General features: G+C 32.9%; 1 protein-coding gene across 1 annotated transcript; it reads left to right on the forward strand.

The window, feature by feature from the left end:
- Window positions 1-6,367: 6,367 nt before the first annotated feature.
- LOC145631938 (uncharacterized) lies at window positions 6,368-17,517 on the forward strand. The gene is made up of 17 exons (XM_081684171.1): window positions 6,368-6,869; window positions 6,996-7,093; window positions 8,222-8,341; window positions 9,930-10,019; window positions 10,134-10,249; window positions 12,164-12,263; window positions 12,622-12,693; window positions 12,792-12,839; window positions 12,923-13,000; window positions 13,076-13,195; window positions 14,734-14,839; window positions 15,001-15,164; window positions 15,243-15,377; window positions 15,837-15,967; window positions 16,400-16,462; window positions 16,711-16,789; window positions 17,015-17,517. Exons 1-17 carry the CDS (start codon window positions 6,590-6,592, stop codon window positions 17,066-17,068), a joined length of 1,854 nt encoding a protein of 617 aa, XP_081540297.1. The 5' UTR covers window positions 6,368-6,589; the 3' UTR covers window positions 17,069-17,517.
- Window positions 17,518-19,555: the final 2,038 nt, after the last annotated feature.

The following is a 19,555-nucleotide window of genomic DNA, read 5'->3' on the forward strand; positions in this document are numbered from 1 at the left end:
AATTATTAATTATTAATTATTAATTATTAATTATTAATTATTAATTATTAATTATTAATTATTAATTATTAATTATTAATTATTAATTATTAATTATTAATTATTAATTATTAATTATTAATTATTAATTATTAATTATTAATTATTAATTATTAATTATTAATTATTAATTATTAATTATTAATTATTAATTATTAATTATTAATTATTAATTATTAATTATTAATTATTAATTATTAATTATTAATTATTAATTATTAATTATTAATTATTAATTATTAATTATTAATTATTAATTATTAATTATTAATTATTAATTATTAATTATTAATTATTAATTATTAATTATTAACTATTAACTACTAATCACTAATTAATAATTAATAATTAATATATTAATCACTAACTATTAATTAATTATTAATCACTAATCACTAATTATTAATTATTAACTACTAATCACTAATTATTAATCACTAATTATTAATTGTTAATTGTTAACCAGTAATCACTAATTATTAATTATTAATCAAGGATTAAAAAAAGTAATTTGTTTAATGAAAATCCAAAAGCCAAAACCAAAAAACTAATAAGACTAGCTTTTTGTTTTTGGCGGAAAAGCCAGCTAGCTGAAAAACCATTTACTAAACATATATTTTGGCTGTTTAACCAAAGAAAAGGTCAAAAGCCATGAAAAAGCCAACAAAAATCCATTTACCAAACAAGGCCAAAAGCTACTCCAAGTAGTTTTTTCATTTTGGCCATGTTTGGTAAATGGCCAAGTAGTTTTTTTCATTTGGCTTAAAAGCCAGCTTTTTAGCTAGTTGAAAAAGCCATTTACCAAACACAAATTTTGGATGTTTGACTAAATGAAAAAGCCAAAAACCAATGAAAAGTCATTTACTAAACACCATCTAATTTTAAGCACCATTTCATCACCATCTTATCGTATAACATTTTTATTCATTTGAAGAACAATTGGGATGGGATGAAGTATTATGTTTAAAGTAACCCAAAATAGATATAAAACTTATTCAAAATTAGAAAAAAGCTAATTACCCTAAAACTATTCGAGGTATATTACTATTATTGTTCACCACCTGATGTACATGTATAATTAAACATATGCATTGTATTTAATTAAAACATATGAAGTACGACATTATATTAGATCGTGAATATTTTCTTTTGGTGTTAAATTAGCTATAACCACTTGATATAATGTTGTATACATAATTATTAAAATTGTAATTCAAATCTTAAAATCTTACGATTTTACGATCTTGTATGACCACATGATTCGATTTACAATTCTACCCAAATTTACATTTTTCTCTTACAAAATATATATTGTCAATTATTGGCTTTTTAGTAAACAATACAATTATTTTATATCAATAGTAGGTTTTGAACTTATAACATAAGTATATAACCACCTTCGTATTTTCAATAACCATCTCCCCCTTCTCCCTCTTCTACTCCCCTAGCCTCCATTACTGAATTCTTGGGAGCTTCTACGAATTTACTAGTGCAAAGCCCTAATAATCTTTGTTATTTATGTGCTTAGTTAAATTTTTTGTTTTAGGTTTAAATAATTTCCCTTCCTTCTGTGAGTATTTTTCCTCCCTTGAAAGATAGAGTTTTTTCTCCAGAGCTTACTTTTATTTTATAGGATTTTATATGATGAAGTATAAACTTCCAACAACACATATAAGTATCTCACATGAAAAAAGAAGAGAAAATTAAACACTTCATAAGATTAAGGGGCTACTCATTTTATTGCCATATGGTTTTGGGATGGAACCTCCTTTGGCCTTATAAGGTGGACTTTTTATTTTTCTTCAATATGAGACACTTACATGTGTTATTTGGGCAACACTCTCCCACACATATAGGGTACCTTAAATTTCGTCGCATGTGATGTTTTATCGGCTAGAGTTCATTTTTTCATTAGATCTTTTAATTTTTAGGTTTCTATGCATGGAGAATGTGATTTGCATTCAAAAGGGTTTAGAGTTTTTCGATCCGAATAATTATTGCATGGAATCGAAATATGAAGCCTCTACTTGGAAAGATGCAAATTTGTAAAAACATCAGAAAACATTTCTCGAGTCAAGCTTGAAGTGGCGGAGACAGAGTTGTGGGCAATTTTCCTTAAAAGGTTGTTTCTCACAAATTTTCCTTAAAATTAAAAGGTTATTTCTTGCAAATTTTCCTTAAAATTACTAATTATTTGATAACCGTAAGCTCTCAAGCCGGGGGGGGGGGGGGGCACAACCCTGACCGCGTATGAAAGTTTTCTTGATTCTCTAAATATGCGTTTAACAAATCTTGATAATCATTGTAAATGTAGCGTGACTTATTATTAACGATTTTCCTTTACCCTTAAAAAAAAACTTACAAGTATAATATAAACACATTCAATGAATCTACATTCGATTATATATGTACCTTTCAATTTAAAATAGAATCTCAATTTTGATAACTTTGGTCATATAGAGTAGACGTGATTCAAACCTTAATGGACTAATCTAGTTAGGCATCAAGGGCCTGTTCACATTTACTTAGGTGAGCTGAACCGAACTAATTATTTATCCCTAGACTCTAGTGTATGTAGCTCTACCTACACTCTTTCTCAAACGATGCGTTTAGCCTCATACTAACCCCAATATCTAACACGCGTCATAAAACCTTCGAGATTGCTCGTTGACATTGAGATTTTTAGCAATTAATGATCTCACAATTGAACGCTCTCCAAACTATCTCCATGGTTCTGCATTCCTAAACCTCCGACGCTAGAATACTTCATAGTCGCCGATAGTCGCCGTCGGCGACGATGGCGGAGATGAATAATCGTGTGTGTGACTTAGAAGTTAGAAGTGTGTGATTTGTTCTTCAACTAGCTAGTCATTTCCATGGAAAATTCAATCAACAAATTAAAATTTCGTTGATTGAATTTCATTCCCATCAACTTTTGTGCCTCTTAAATTTTTAGTCTCTAATTATACTTTCTCTTTCTAATTGACAATTATCATAAGCACAACTGCTTTCTTTTTCTTTCACAAATTAGGAAAGAAGATTTATTAAAGTAGTTTTTTTTTTTTTTTTTTTTTTTATTTTTATTTATTTATTAATGTTCATTTTCATTTTGATAAATGTTCATTTTCATATTGATACATGATCATTTCATTTAATATATATTTTTTTGCGATATTGATATATACATGGTGTATGTTCACGTATTAATAAATGTTCATTTTCGTATTGATAAATATTCTTTTTTATTTTGATAAGTTAGTTATTTCAATTTTGATAGACATTCATTCACATTTTGTAAATAATGTGCATTGATTGTTACAAATACTTTTTTGTTATGTACAGTATGGAGTAGTAAGTAATTAAGTATATGTAGTACTTACTACTTAGCTTGCTTAGCTTGTATGTCACACCTAACACAAAAATATATTTTATGTAAGACTAAAAACGTGAGCAGAGCTTTAGATGTTTAACCACATATATTTCTTAATCATTAATTTTTATGCCAAGTTCTTTATCATTCCAATATATGCTCATTTATATATGAGTAGATGCTCATTTACATATTTTGTTGTTCATGTCACTTTCTATACTTTTTCAGGTTCATTTTTACGTTTGTTTTTTTTAAAAAAAATAATTTTTCATGTGTTATTTTTCATATCATATATGTATATAGAGCGTCAAATGTTCAAATTTACTATATTTAAACTACTTATTATAAATAAATTATTTGATGTTCTTATCAAAGTCTTGTGCTCATTCTCATATAGATACATAGCCACGATATTAATAGATGTATATTTTGAATTTTTAGTAGATGTTTATACAGATATTATTACAATTGTTCAATCCCATAATTTAAATGCACAATCAAGATATTTGTTAAGTTTTTGTTTGAATTTCATACTGACACTTTAATAAATGTTCATTCTTGTATAGAAATATTATCATTTAGAAATGGATGCATGTTCATTGTCATATTAATTGATACATGTACATTAAGTTATTGAGTTATAGATATATTGACAATACAGTTAAAGCAATAGCCATAGGAGAACAAAGTAATTGCACAACCTATAGTGTATCTATTAAAATACGAAAAAAATCTTTTTGTTGAGTGTTCATTTTCAATTTGATAAATGTTCATTATATATTAGCATATGACCATTCACATATTAATAGACAATCATTAGAGTTCTGATAAATGATATTTTCATATTAAAAATATGATCATTTCTATATTGCTAAATGTTCATTCATATATTGATGGTTTGTACATATATTGGCTAATGTTCATATTTATTCACTTTAATAAATATTTATCTAAATTTTTTATTAAATGTTCAATTTCAAATTTAATGATATTCATCCAAATTTTAATACTAGTTGAACTTCAAATGTTAATTACTTTCAAACATCCACATTTATTTATTTCGTATATTATAAATATATAATGACCCATTTATCCTAAGATATAAGTACATGTGCATTTTTAAAGGCAAATATGTATATATTAGAAGCTTATTATGTTCATCTTAGGGAAAGATGTCCCAAATTGCCAGCCAATTCGTCAACAAAAAAAAAAAATTATTAAATTAATACTTAAAAATTTAAATTCTAAGAGTGAAATGGATAAAGTAGTGATTGAGTTAGTGACACACCAACCTTTTATGGGATGATCTCCATCCTAAACACTATTCATATTAGGAAAGTAACATGTTCATAAATAAAATAAAAAATATTTAGAAATCTAAACAACTTGAAGTAATGATTTAACATTTTTTTTTTAACATTTTCTTGAACAATTGTATAATCCGAATATGTACATTTTTAATATACTAGGATGTTCAATTTAAAAGACAAATATATATGTAAATTTTGGAAGCTGATATTATGATTATTTCTAATTTACAAATTCCTTCTCATAAAGTTTTTAGAACTCCTGCAAACAACCTTTCTAAAAAATTTATATAAAAAGTATTGAATTTTTTTTTTATTATATACAAATGTTCATTTTCATATTAATACATGCTCATTTTATTTTTATTCATGATAATTTCATACTAAACAATTACATGCATTTTATTTAAATGAACATTTACATATATTTAAAGGTTCATTTTGATACTAAAACACTTATTTCATCATGTACTGTATTAGTTATATTTATAAAATTTATTATATTATGTAACAATGAACATTTACGCATATAAAAATGAACATTAAAATAATACATATTCATAATACTAAATCTTCACTTGCATATTATTGAATATTTTACAATTAGCATATTTTATTATTTTTATGTTATTAACTTTTAGATATGGAGTACTTAGTTTTTAATTGAAAGATGTTTTTTTTCATTGGTCAACGAATAAATTTGCAAGTGATACGTTAATCGCTATAGGTTATTTTAATGCTCCGATCCATAAAAAAATGTTCATTTTTACAACCATTAAAAAAATGTTCATTTAAAAAATATTAAATGTTCAATAATAAAAAGTTTGCCAACAATTTCAAAATTCCTCTGTTCGATATTCTAGCCCCATCACCAAGCCAAATCAGTTTAAGCTGCCATGCTTTCTCAGTGACAAATGATCCATGGTGGTGGTGATGTGATGGAATTTCATCTTCCACATCTACTTTTACTCAATCACTCCATGTAATCAAAACCTTCTTTTAATTCTCTACTTTCAATACGCTTACCGCCGCATAAACCACAACTACCACCATAACCACAACTGTTGCCACTAGAAGCACGGCTGAAACTGCCACTAAATTTAATTTCGAAGATCCGAGATTCTTTTTACAAATCGAGTGTTTTAAAGTGATCGATCTTGAGATTTTACTGGAGCTCATAGTGCAGACGAGACGAGTTATAGAATGTCGTCGAAGAAGAAGAGAATGGCGGTGAAATCGCCAGAAATGGACGGACTATGCTATAGTTAGAGTTGATAAAGATCGATAGATATATAATTTGGGGATAAGATGCGTTGATAGTTGCAATAATTTGTAAGAGGGGGATAAAGGATGGGAGAGATGTAGTGGGGAAGAGTATAGGGTTATACAGTGGGGAGGGGGTGTAGGGACTTCTACCTACCCTAGAGTCTAGGTAAAAATTTGTAGAACTGAATTGAGAATATTTTATGAGAGACGGAAATTAAAAGCTAAACTGAACTAAATTGATTGGAACTGAACGGAACTAAACTGAAATTAAAGTGAAGTGAACAGCTCCGTAGACAATAAATACTCCATTGTCCGTACTTCATCATTGACCTCTAGTCCACAATAAACCCACCATACTCATGCCTGAATTCTCAATGTCACATCACCTTAGATATTTTTTTATCATTATCAAAGCATAAGTAACAAATGCAACCAACAAAAGCATAAAAATCCAGAATTTAAAGAAGAGAACATTTTCAATTCATCTTTACCAAATCCCAATTATTCCCAAGTAATACTACAAATTTCAAACACTACTACTCCAAATCCCAATCTTTTTAGACTTTGAAACAACAATTTCTCAAATTTTCTGCCATTACCAAAAATAATGCAAACTCCATTGCAGTGGCAAACTGGTTCTTTCCAATTTACCAAGTTTTCCCCACTTACAACAATGGTGGCATCATCATCCTTTACTCCCATCTTTTCTCCGTTCACTGCATTTTCAGCCAACCCCAGAAAGCTGACGCCTTTTAGGTGCGTTGCCGGGGAGAAGGCGGCTGTTACGACGGGCCCGGCTTTCTCTGTCACGCCGAGTAATAAGTCTGATGTTGATTATTTAGGAGAGAGCACTAAAGGGGACTTTAATGTCAATTTTGACAATTTTGGTATGGAATCATACTGATTTAATTCAAGATTTTAGGGTGTTTGATTGTTTGTCTTAATGGGTTTTTTGCTGTTTTTGTTGTTGGATTATTGCTGAATTTTGAATTTTGAAATTTGGGGGTTTATAGGTGGTAAAAGACAGGCTGGTATGGAAGGTCCTATTGAGGAATTAGCTAAATTGGAAGCTGATGAAGCTGAGAGGTTGCTTCGTGACTTGGGAATTCCGGTAAATGTTTGCTCCTTTGTGTGTGTATGACCTGTATGTGTGTATGTGCGCGCGCGTGCTGTGTTGATGTTTTTGTTAATTGCTGTATTATTTTGTGTGGGAGGTGGGTGAATTGCATGATTTCAAGTAGAGTAATTTAGTTGGGGAAGTGATGTTTGTGCAAGAAACTCGGGTTTTTGATAGCGTGTGCATCTATAGGCGCATTTGCCTTATCCTGAACCTTAGAAAGAAAGAGAAGAAAAGGCTGCATAGTTATGATTGTGCATTGCAACTTGGCATATTGGCAATTCTCTGAATTGAAGGTTTCCAAGCTGACAGTAAAGTTTATATTTGTTCTTAAACAAGAGTTTTCCAGGTTTGATAAAAGTGTATTAAAAGGTCATGAACAACATGTTCATAATGTTTTTGAACCTGGCATGTCTAAGAATTGGAGTAGGAACCGGAAAGGGGGCAGGTAATCTGATTTGTAGACTTCTTTTTCTGTTTTGGGAGGAAGGTAATCAGATTTGTAGGCTTGTTTGTTCTTTTCCGGGAGGAAGGATGGGGTGTGGAAAGGGGTAAATTTGAGAGTTACATGAACTTCATCCTTGTTTACCTTTTCCGAGATATCTGTTTCTTCTGAATTTAGGATACAGTAGGTGCTGCAAAGCGTTAGTTACCCATATGATGTGTTATGATGATGCTTGGAAGCATTTTCTAATTCCTATTGCCATGGACTTTTAAGCTCTTGTCAGTAGTTTATACTATATTTGGGTGAGAAGAATCTTTTTATTTCATGGCTTGGGCCCTAAGCCTTTTTTTGGTTGCTGCATGGGATATTGATGCGTATCCCTCTTAACATACCTAATATAGTGTTCATGTAAAATTGTTGTTACTGTACTAGTATTGATATTATTGACTTATGAGACAAGTATTTCTGTGATATGCCACTGTTTATTTGTAGATATTTTTATAATTCATTGTCCCAAGTACCCCTTCCCCTCTTTGCTAAGTTTTCCCTTGTCTTCATCATCAAATTTTCTCTTTCCTGGAATTCTTAGAGAGCTATTGAACCATGATTTCAAATATTTGTTGGAAGGTCTTACGGTGCATTGGTGCCTATAAACTTTCTCTGTGGTTATTTTGCAGGCTCCCTTTTCTGCTACACATTCTCCTCGTGGTATATTTTGCACGCGTACATTGAATCTTCGGTCAATAAGTGCTATTGGATATGACATGGACTACACCTTGATGCATTATAATGTCATGGTACTCTCTACTAATTTAAATCATCTTCTGCGCTCTTAGTAGAATTAGCTTATCAATTTTGAGATGTTTTGTCCACCTCAATTGTATGTGGTTGTGGAATTGCATTTTGCTGCAAATTACTATGCGTATGTATAATGAGCATTAGTTGCATCTTAGTTAGCTCTTATAGTTATTTATATTTCCTCACATCTGCTTGTACTGTTACAGCTCTTTAAGGGTTTTTTAATTACTACTTCTGGTAACCTTTATTATAGTTTACTTAGTGAGCTTCTCTTTCTTGAATTTTCTTTTTGGCTTTTTTTTTTCCCTAAAATGGGCTTTGTTATCAGTATTTAACTCGTTAACAGTAAACCATGTACTCTTACACCTCTCTTGCCAAAGCTGGGATCCATTCTAGTTAATTTTCAGCTTTAGTTGACTTCTTAGGCAAGTTTATAGAAAATTTGGGAGATAATTGGCCTCGCCTAATAAACTTGCTTCTTCCTCTCTTTCATAATCACAACACATGGAATTTTGCACTATTCACACAAGCTCCTTTTGTGATTTATATGTTAGGAAAATATAGTCATGTGGGATCTTGTTAGATTTGTGTTAACATATACTTTCGAAATATCAGCTTTTTTTTTTTTGTATTTTTTGCTAAAAGGTAATTAAAGAAATTATTGGCACTAGCAAGCGTGAAACTCCCAACGTTGCATCAAAAAAAGAGAGGAGGAAGTAATTTTTTATTTGGAGTGACTAGCCTCTCTCAAGCAATCCCCCATTTTAAAAAAAAAATATGAGCCACTTCATTCACATGGGGCATGTATGTATACTCTGGCTCTATTTGTAAAACTTTGTTGCTGCTGTATTCTTAGGCACATCCAAGCTCTTTTTATTTCTTTGCTAGCTTTCCTACGTTTGGTGATCAACACTCACATTTCTGATCAGGTTGGGGCTTGTGATGGTTGTGGGGTAGGGGTACAACCTATCTGTTTCTTAGAGGAAGGAACAATTTTATTGAAAGGAACATATTCATATTCTTCCATTGCTAATTCCTTGAGTATCAAGCTATGCTCTTAACTGCATACAGTAAACTACATTTGGCACAATAATATGAACTATGGAAAATATATGTTTATGTGAATGATTTTGCATAGGCTTGTCTCCATTTCTGATTAAAGAAGTATGATAAACAACAATGTACAGGTATTTTATCAAGCCAATTACTGCTTAATAAAACATGCTCTTACAAAGCAAAAACACACTCCCACATATGTACATGTGGCCATGTGTACATACATACATAGACACACACTGAGAAATGTGGAGTGTGGTTGGTACGGATATCTAATCTAGGCAGCAGTTGGGATTTTGTGGAACATCTGAACAATAATAGGTGAAGTCACTCTTTCAGTTCTTTGGGTGTTCTATTGTGCTTCAGAATTAGGGGTGTTTGGATGCCGAGCTTTCACTGATAGTATGGAGATTGAATAGCATATACTTCTTATTTGGCATCAAGTTTTGGCTCAACATATTTTTGCTAGACCTTTCCTTGTATCAAATTGATAGTCAGCTCTAATCCTACTGTATGACTTTTGTGCTCTAGGCCTGGGAAGGGCGAGCGTATGATTATTGCATGGAGAACTTGAAGAATGTGGGGTTTCCTGTTGATGGTCTTTCCTTTGATCCAAACTTGGTAAGCCTTTTTTTGGTTATGCAGAATAACAGATAAGCTATTATGCGTGATACTAATCAGATTGCATCTATGGATTGTGTGCTTTGGCTTGCATCATCTTTTCGTTCTTGCTAGGTTATCAGAGGCCTTGTCATAGATAAAGAGAAAGGCAACCTAGTTAAGGCAGATCGGTTTGGTTATATAAAGAGGGCTATGCATGGAACAACAATGCTATCGACAAGAGCTGTGAGGTAACCACAAACTTTCCTTGAGACTGTTTCTGTTGAAAATTGAAATAGTTTTGAATCTGTCTTCTTTATTCACTTGATTGGAAGGGATTGAGAATTGGTGTTAATTTTGTTTCTTTTTTCTTTTATTGTTACTTCCTCCGTTTCTTTTTACTTGCATCACTTTCCTAAAACAGAAGTTTCAAATTAGTTGCATCACTTTCCTTTTTAATTAATAAACTCTTTATCTCTCTCTTATCACATGGGTCCATTTTTTATTATCTCATCTCCAAAAATTGCCTAGGAGTTCGCAATTTGGAAATGTGAAGCAACTAATTTGGGTGGGAGGGAGAGGGAGGTTTGGGTAGAGAGGAGGAAGGGGAGGAATGGGGGTGGCTTTTATATACATTTCAATAATAATGTATACACTGCACTACTTTGTGAGGAGTGAATACTAGTTTTTTATTTTTGTTTTTTGAAAGAAAGGAAACCTCTTTAGAGCAACGATTTACCCATACTTGCTCAATACCAATGGCCACTAGCTTGGTGAGGTGGTGGGTGCAAGGCACTCGCACACACCACCCGTGATGTTGGTTTATAAAAGAAGGCAGAAACAGAATCAGCAATTGAACAACAACAACAACCTGATTTGGCCAAGGCACAAGGAAGCAGAGGACCGTTGATGTGCAGCAGGGGGACAAGATGCTTTAGTCTTTTGTTTGTATTGAAATAAAGTAGTTAGATGCCAATAGTAGTAATGGTAGTAATTAAGGCTTGTTTGCCATTTATATACATGTATTGGTAGTATAAGAAGTAGTAGTCTAGCAAGTGAGAGATCATCCAGAAAATTGTAAGTGAAACTTGGAGAGTCATGGCCTAAAGCCATGGAACCCCTTTTGTAAGCTTTGAGCTTTACTATCAATCAAACGCACAACCTTACGCTTATTCACACTTGTACACGCTAGTCCGTTGCAGTGGGCAGCATGATTCTCATCCCTATTAACCTGTATCCACTTAAGATAAGTAAATTTTTTTGCTAAAAATAGAGAATATCCTCAAGAACTAAATCTAGATGTTCTATGACAAAGATAGAGCTTTAGAGGTGATTCACAATAACCTGGCTATCAGACTAAAAAACTACCTTCTCCGTTCCTTATCTACTTGCCAAGTTCACAGCCATAGCCTTGCATTTCACTACCTCAGGCGGGCATCTGGAACTTTAGATATTAGTATCTTTGACGGGGTTCTTGTTTACATTGTATGAATGAGCTACTGCTGATTAATTTGAGTCTAGATCTTATCATATAGTGATGTCATAGTGATGTTTCAAATAGCCTTTACTTTGTGGCATAAATTGCAATCCTCCTTGCCAAGTGCTAACTAATGTTTGTGGCCTGCTACTTTGAAGTACTTGTAGAAGCTACTGATCAATTTGTTGGCCATAGCTTCTTGTGTTCTACCTTTGAAATTTAAACTCAAGTGTTGGGGGTGTTGGGGCTAAGGATCTTCTCTGCAGGTTGGACTACTATGTTTCTGTTCTTGTTCGTGGCTGTTTGGGATTGTGTGGCTCTTTAGACTTCAGTTCTTATAAATTGGCTGCAATCAGATTAGCTCATAAATAATTATGAAATTATAAAGACCGTGTACAAAGAGCTTAGTGCGTATTTTTTGTATCTATATAGAACTGTGTTTCTGTTACCAGTAGGTAGTTGGTCATGGTTGATTACTTTGAGATGCAATCTACTTAGATTTTGTGTATCCATTTCTAATTGATAAGATGCTAACTAGCGTACCTAGAGTCGAGGTAGAGCTTATACTGGCAAGTGTATGTTGCACACTGAAGCTACATATTCCCTGTTGTGGTTTCTGCTAACTATATTATGCATTATTCTATGATGTTTTTGATTTTAATGGTTTTTATTCTTCCATGCAAGGAAGTGAAATATACGGGAGGGAGCTGGTTGATCTAAGGAATGAGAGTAGATGGGAATTTCTTAATACACTCTTCTCTGTTTCAGAAGCAGTAGCTTATATGCAGGTTTTCAATTCTCTCTGATCTCAACTGCTACTCTGGAGTATATTTCTTTTTTGATTGGCTCCTGCCAAGTCATTATATTGATAAGACCAATCTTTTGTATGCAGTAATTACTTTTTCTTCACTTTGCCTCTTGACTTAAGTTTTCATCCTCTGCTGTCCTCTTGATTAGTTTGCTAATATTTATGTCAATATGTTGCTTGTTGGATACTTCAATACGTGAAAATATGATTCGTCTTTGTAGTCCTTTGTCTCTCTAGAGGGATGAGCAGTGTGCCAATAGAAAGATGATTTATTTTTCTATGATATATTTGTAGCTATTAGTTTTCAATTTGTTGATTGAAAATATTTTTGAATGCAGCTGGTTGACAGGCTAGATGAAGGTGCAGTTGAAGCTGCGATTGGTCCACTTGATTATAAGGGGCTTTACAAGGTAATATCCTGCTTAATTTTGTATTTTCCCCCTTTTTACTACTAAGGCGATTTATAATAATTTTTTCACATGTTTGACACTTAGTGTATTTTTTACAGGCTGTTGGAAAGGCCTTGTTCAGAGCACATGTCGAAGGACAACTTAAGGTGGTCATGTTCCTGTTCATCTATTTACATCTTTCTGAAAATGGCTATAGAAATTTCAGCTGAATCCGTAAATTTCCTTGCAGAGTGAGATTATGTCAAAGCCTGAACTCTTTGTAGAGCCTGATCCAGATCTGCCTTTGGCTCTCCTAGATCAAAAGGAGGTATTGGTTTTCTTAATTAAATTTTATTACCCATTGTGAGTTGTGATCTAATAATGCTCTACTTAATTTAATCAGGCTGGTAAAAAGCTTCTGCTGATAACCAACTCTGATTTTCATTATACCGACAAAATGATGCGACATTCCTTCAACCGATTTCTTCCTAATGATATGGATTGGCGAGATCTTTTTGACATGGTATGCTTATTTGGGACATACCTTTGTATTTTGCTCTCTTAGTATTTAATGGTGCTATTGCACATAACTCCTTGAAAGTTTTGGATAGCACTTGCCTTTCCTTGGAAAATTAAGCCTTTGTACTCCAACCATCTTTAGTTCTTTACTGTATATGTGGTTGACTGTTGACATTTATCCAACCCTGAAGAAATTGTCCACTAAAGAAGTGCTTGTTGAAATGCTGATTTTTATCGAAGCTCTAGATTTGTATTATTTTTGCTTCATTTTTTTCAGGAGACTATGTTTCTGTGAGACTAATGGTGTGTTCTATTCACCCGATTTTCAGTTATAGAACTTAACTGAACATATATGAACTTATTAGACGTACTTTAGCTGTTTCTATAAGGCTTAGGGTGTGTTCTGGTCATCCGATTTTCAGTTATGGAACTTATCTGAACATATATGATCTTATTCTAACATATATTAGTTGTAAATTAAACTTGCCTTATACTTGGTTGTGTTGTGTACTCATTTTTCCTACCCTTCCTTTCTAAAGACTATGACCAAATTTTCCATGCACTATGGCTGAACATTGTGATATCTTTCTCAGGAGCATAATGTATCATTTTTGCTGCAGGTTTATTATATCCTCTTATGGTTTGATGCTATTATATTTAAAACATGTACTTCCTCCCTTTCACTAAAATAGCAACAATTTGACTTATACGCTATTTACATACTTTGTTCTGACTAACTTTTGTGATTTATATATAGTCATGTGGGATCTTGTTAGATTCTCCTCAATTTATACTTTCACAGTATCAAAATTTTATAATCTTCACTTATTGATAATTACAGATATTAGTGATTGATATAATGCATTGGCAAGCATGAAGTGAGAAGTGTTGCAATTTTAGTGAAATGGAGGAAGTATTAAACTAAAAATGACAGCTTAAGTAATTCGTAAAACTGCTCCACCAAAATATGTTCTGTCCTATTAAGTCAAATTTCAAAATTCAAGCTAAGAGTATATGCCTTCTTCGTGGTAGAATTCATAAACCCGTAAGTGTCCTATTAATTAAGTCAACCTGCAAACTAAAAATATTTTACAACCACCCACCAAGAGAACACAAGAAAACTAAATGTTTTGATGAGAAAGCTTCTAGGCAAATTGAACTCTTGAATAGTGGGTGAGCGATGATCAGTGGATCTTTACTGTCTAGATCTGTGAAAAAATAAACCTGGATCTTCTCCAGTGAGATGGTAGTTGATGTAGTGATATATATGAACCTGAAATGCAGATTGCAGCTTTTTGTTAAATTGTACTAGGCTGTAAAGCATAAACTGAAACTGCAGAACTGGATGCAAATCATGCTGCGTAAGTATACTTTGGTGCAGTTGGTTTGTGGCTTAGGCCATACATTTCTTTCCTCTAAGTAAATTGTTCAATTTGAAATTATTGCTTGAAATGCTGCTGTGATGGATTATCTTCTTTGTTTGTGATAGAGCTCTATCATAAATGTGTTCTTTCGTAACTTTTGCTTTATTGTCCTCTGAAGGTGATAGTCTCTGCCAGAAAGCCAGAATTTTTTCAAATGTCACACCCAATGTATGAAGTGGTGACTGGAGAAGGCTTAATGCGTCCTTGTTTTAAAGCATGTACAGGTGACGTGTACACTTTATTTTGTTATACATCCTGATAAGTGACATGGATTTTTTTTTTTCCTTAAGTTGCAGTATATAAATTGTTTGAATATGATATAATCTCGTGTATTCTATATATATTTTTTATCTAACTGCTTGGTAATATTTCGCTATGTATGCAGGGGGTCTGTATTCAGGTGGTAGTGCCCAAATGGTTGAAAGCTCTCTTGGTGTTCAAGGAGATGAAATATTATATGTTGGTGACCATATATATACAGATGTAAGCCAATCCAAAGTTCACTTGCGGTGGCGTACGGCATTGATTTGCCGAGAACTTGAAGATGAGGTTAATATATAAAAAGTCCCTGCCTTTTTTTATTTATTTACGATGACAGCTTAACTGATCTAAAATTCTCATTTGTAGTATACTGCATTGATTGGTAGCCGAGCTCATCGAGCCTCTTTGATAGAGTTGATAAATCAGAAGGAAGTTCTTGGAGATCTTTTCAACCAACTTCGCCTTGCTCTTCAGAGGCGAATGAAAGATCGACCTGCTCAGGTATCTTTTCGTCTTTATTTGTTGCAATTTTAGCATTTCAAACACCGCTTCTTTAAAAAGAGGGAGGAACATGGTTAACAAATAGCTCAATAAGGGAGAAGGGCTTACACGTTGTGGCCAATCGTTGGGTGGGTGAATAAGTGTTCTAGAGTTACTGGATATGCATAGCTGATGACTTGATGTCATTGGTGTTCTAAATGTTTCTTGCAAACTCTTGCAGCTTCTATGCTAAAATACTCACTGCCTGAACCCAGCATGGGAAAAAAAAAAAAAAATCCTGTGCATGTTTTTGGCTCTCTCTGGGTTGCAACTATATAATCAATTTCAAGTGTAATTAAGGATACTTTGTTAATTAAGGATCATGATGAAGTTGAATGCCCGGAAATTCAGGCATGATACAAAGTAAAACCTTTATCAAATTATCAGTCTTATTCTAACCATAAATTTATGGCCTTGCAGACATTTGCTGCAACCAAACTGGATGATAAAGAACTCACAGAAAGCATGCAGAAGCTGCTTATTGTCATGCAAAAACTAGATGAGAAGATTGCACCGATGTTGGAAACGGATGGAGAGCTTTTTAATAAAAGGTATAAAATCTCAAGAGCTGTAGGATTTAGTCATGCTGTATGTGGGGTTGGTCTTGGTGGCTGCTGGCTGATTAGGGCTTACTGTATTGGCCCAGCTCACCAGCGCAAAAAAAGAAAACAAAAGAATCTGACAAATGAGATTTAACCCAGCTTGTTTCAGGAAAAAAAAAAAAAAAAAAAAAAAAAAAAAAGAAAAAAGAAAGAAAAAAAAAAGAAAAAAGAAATAAAAAAAAAGAAAAAAAGAAAAAAAAGATGTAACCCAGCTTTCACGATATGCAAATTGGTTGTATGATATGATTCCTGCAAACATATTAGCTTGACTTAAGCCTTCACTCATTGAAATAGTGCTATTAGTCCATGCCCTTTTATACTAATGCAAGCGTATTTTTCGGGACTTTGACATGAAATTAACTTTTTAACCCCTTGAATCAGGTGGGGTTTTCTTTCTCGTGCAGGCCTTTGGGATAAAAGCCACTTAATGAGGCAAATTGAGAAGTATGTTTCTCTCCCTGTTGATTTTTATTTTTAATTTTTTCAATTAAACTGGTCTATTCCTGGGGGAGAGGGGTGAATAAATGTTCCTGTCCATAGGCTTTATTTTTGTAAAAAGATGGAGGTTTTTTTTTTTTTTTTTTTATTTTTTATTTTTTATTGTTATTGGGGCAGCTGTTGTTCTTTACTTCGTATCTTGTTGGCTTTAAGTGGGCTGACTTTCATGTTCCTTGTTTAATTGCCAAATACAGATATGCTGATATATATACATCTAGAGTCTCAAATTTCCTTCACTACACCCCGTTCATGTATTTCCGCTCACAAGAACAGGTAATCCTTTATTCCTTTCCCGTCTGTAATATGTTTTGCTGTGTTTGCATGTTTGATAATCCTGCATTCCTGCTGATTTGTCTACTAAACATTCTTTCGAGCTTTCAATTCAGAGTGGCTTTTAGCCTTTTACGCAATTCAAATTCTCTGCAATATTTGGGACTATTTTCTTGCAAATGTGTCCTAAGAAAACGTTCTGATTTCAAGTATCCCTTTTTGCTGCAGAACCTAGCTCATGATTCCTATTCTTTCTATTGTACACATTCTGACGAGGAATAGAACAGCATGTTCTCATTGTAACAGTAGTATCCAATCTGACCAAGAACTTGATGCACCTTTGCTTTTTACTAGTTATGGAAAGCGACGTGGAAAATGTAGATGATGTAACATTATTGTATCCATTCATATCAGATATTGGACAGGCAGCCAGTCATTATAAGCTTGTTAGTGCATGAATAGGTCGGTCAGTAGCATTTGGTTATGGCTTTAGCACATAAAATTATCAGTTCGATCTGTGTAAACTATAGCTCTTCTTCTTTCCATTAGTTCTGGCTCTCCACATAAGTTATAGATCGATCTGCATAGATTCAGCCCATCTTTATCTCCATGCCTGGCCCTGTATGGGATCAGATGTTCAGTCCTAGAAAGTAGTATTTATTCACTAATCAAATGGAGCTGCACTCTTCTGATATAAAATTATACTTGAATAAAAGAGGGAGATTATATGATGGCCGAGTTTTCTTTAGTATGGCTGCTAGTTTGCAACTTCCACAGGTATAGTCGTGATGGGAGTTGCTCTGCGGGTGCTGTAATATATATACAATATCTAAGGACTTTTGTTTATAACGTTTTTGTAACACAGCATGTCGTTTTATAAGTTTACTATCGCAAATTTTATCTTGTGTAAAAGAAATAGGCTTGCACACACCATTCACCCTACTGAAGTTCGGAGTTCGGATACTTCTATAAGTCAATTCAATTACCTGGTGCAATGGCTCATAAATTGGAGGAGAGATTCCATGGAGTCTCTTTCTTGCCATCGTCTCTCAAAGTCTCAATTCCGACGGTTAATTATTGAAGTTTTAAGCTTCCACACTAAGTCATGGCTACCAATCTCAAAAATTAGAGTTAAGAGTACAATTAGGTACTCAATTCTTCCTTTTTTCACCTTTTAGGTACTCAATTTTTTTTGCTTTGCTTTTGGGTACTCAAAGTGATTTTCAGGTGAACTAACTCATCACTAACCATACCTAATTAAAAAATTAATATTTTAAAAAAAAATTCTTAACTTTGACTCATAAATTAGCCGTTATTACTCTATTTAAAGGGGGCATGAACTTGGCCAAAAAATGCCATGAAAACACCTGCAAAACACTAGTAGCACACCATGTTTTCTTAACAAAATTCATCCAAAACGATTTTCCCTGATTCAATTTCAATAATAATAAAAAAAAAAAAAACAAAAACAAAAACAGCAACGTAGAAGCTGTAGCAGTACACCAGCAACAAATATCATCAAAACAGGTTCATTCACCATGTCTATTTAGGCACAAATTCTTCAACAAGGTTTTCCCAGATTTTTTAGAAATAATAATAATAATAATAATAAAACAGAAACAGAAGCTGCTGCTAGGTTCTTCCCCTGCTGCTGCTAGCTTAATCCAACAACAAACAACAACAAAGCAACAAATTTAACACAAAAAACACAAGAAATCGACATCATCAATTTGTTCAAAAAAAACCCCAAAAAATCGAAAACCCTAGGTCGCAAATAACATTAAGAAATGGGCAAAAAATTCAAAATTTATATCAAAATATCAACATAATCCATGAGGAATTGAGATTAGCTCAAAAAAATGGCGGCTTTTGGTGTCGTTTTCCCCATAATCGAGCCCAAACTTGCTCGTATTTTTCGACAATTACGCAGCAGAATTTCCAGAAAAGGAAAGAATAAAGGGAGCAAAAAGGGGTAATAAAGAATAAGAAAGGGAAAAAAATTAAGGGTGACCCACGAATTTTTTTAATCGGGTGGGGCCCACTTTCTCTTAACTAAGGTACTGAATTCTTTAACCAAAGGTACTGAATTCTTAGGCTGATTTATTTTTTTTTGGCCGGAATTCTTAACTCAGTACCCAAAATCAAAGTAAAAAAAATTAAGTACCTAAACGGTGAAAAAAGGAAGAATTGAGTACCTGAATTTGTGCTTAACTCCAAAAATTAAGTAAAGGTAATTTTTTATCTTGTTTGATTTATTAATGTAAGGACATAAGGTAACTTCTTGACATTGCATTTTAAGATGGAGCTGCACTCTTCTGATATGAAATTATACTTGAATAGGAGATTAAATGTTTTTTTTTTTAATTTTTTTTTTTTTTTGAGGGAAAGGAGATAAAATAATTTAACCATTATTAAATTGGAAAATTTGGTAAAAATAATCTCAACTTTTGTTGGTTCGCTCAAAATAATCTTAATTTTGGATTATTTCTAATAATCTAAACTTAGAGGGTTATTCGCTCAAAATATTCCCATGTAACTTGTTAGAGTGTTTTTTTTTTAGGTACACCGTACACGTTTCATCACATGATTTGTTGAAAAACTTATAAAAAAAATAATAAACTTAAAAAAAAAACCAAAAAACAACCTCATCCACCACCAACTTCCCAACAGCTGCCTCCTCCCACCGCCCGATCTCTCGCCCTAATCGCTTCCGCGCCCAAAACCCCTCACCTCCGCGCCGACTTCGGCGCTGCCACTCCCCCCTAAACC

The sequence above is a fragment of the Chenopodium album genome, chromosome 5 (assembly GCF_948465745.1).
Source record: "Chenopodium album chromosome 5, dcCheAlbu1.1, whole genome shotgun sequence".
Lineage (NCBI taxonomy): Eukaryota > Viridiplantae > Streptophyta > Magnoliopsida > Caryophyllales > Amaranthaceae > Chenopodium > Chenopodium album.